A 668-nucleotide genomic window follows, 5' to 3' on the forward strand; every position below is an offset into this window, starting at 1 on the left:
CAGCAGCCCAGGCTGGGACCCTCTGCCCTGCCAGGCACCAGGCTGAGCTGTCCCCTGGCTCCCCCCCTCCCCCCACAGTGCTTTGCCCCCGGGTCCTACAAGTGCCGGGCAACCCTCTGCTTCCCTGAAGGGCTGGGGATGCCTTGAGCAGGCTCGGAGCAGGTGGCACTTGGCACTGGACTAAGTCCCCAGCCTGGGCAGCGCTAGCATAGGGCATGGACAGGGAGGGCCCCCCTGCACGGCTGCAAGCGAGTGCAGGCATGCCCAGCCCGGTGCGCCCGCAGCTCTCGTTGCAGGGAGAGCCCCCCAGGAGCCCGGCTGCACCCCTCCCTCTCCCTGGCATCAGCAGAAATTTCCCTGAGCCAGAGACTTTCCTGCAGCCGGGGCGGGGGAAGCGAAGCCTTCGAAGGATCGGCCCCGGCTTTGGGACGGGAGGCGGGGTGGGTGCATGCACCCTAGAAGGGGAGCCGGGCCTGGGTCCCCATCGCCGCTCTGGTGGGTGACCTTGGGGGAGTTGCTGCTCCCTCGTGCCTCAGTTTTCCCTGCATGGACGGGGAATGAACTACCCCCCTGCAAGCTGGGGGCTTTGCATGACCCCTGCACTGAGTCTCTCCATCCCTGCAGGCTCCCCGCGCCCCCTGGGGAGGTGGGAGAAGCGGGGAGGGGGG

The 668-nt window shown here is 68.6% G+C and overlaps 1 protein-coding gene across 2 annotated transcripts in view; it reads right to left on the minus strand.

The window, feature by feature from the left end:
- PLK5 (polo like kinase 5) overlaps nt 1-610 on the minus strand; it is a 5,842-nt gene extending 5,232 nt beyond the window's left edge. The window contains exon 1 of one of the 2 annotated variants that reach the window (XM_025196389.1): nt 100-610. In XM_025196389.1, the coding sequence (XP_025052174.1) occupies nt 100-343 (244 nt within the window). In that variant the 5' untranslated portion in view covers nt 344-610. The remainder of the gene's footprint in view (nt 1-99) is intronic. The other variant, XM_006017549.2, reaches the window with a different exon arrangement.
- Between the last annotated feature and the right edge of the window lie 58 nt (nt 611-668).

The sequence above is a fragment of the Alligator sinensis genome, unplaced genomic scaffold (assembly GCF_000455745.1).
Source record: "Alligator sinensis unplaced genomic scaffold, ASM45574v1 scaffold1295_1, whole genome shotgun sequence".
NCBI lineage: Eukaryota > Metazoa > Chordata > Crocodylia > Alligatoridae > Alligator > Alligator sinensis.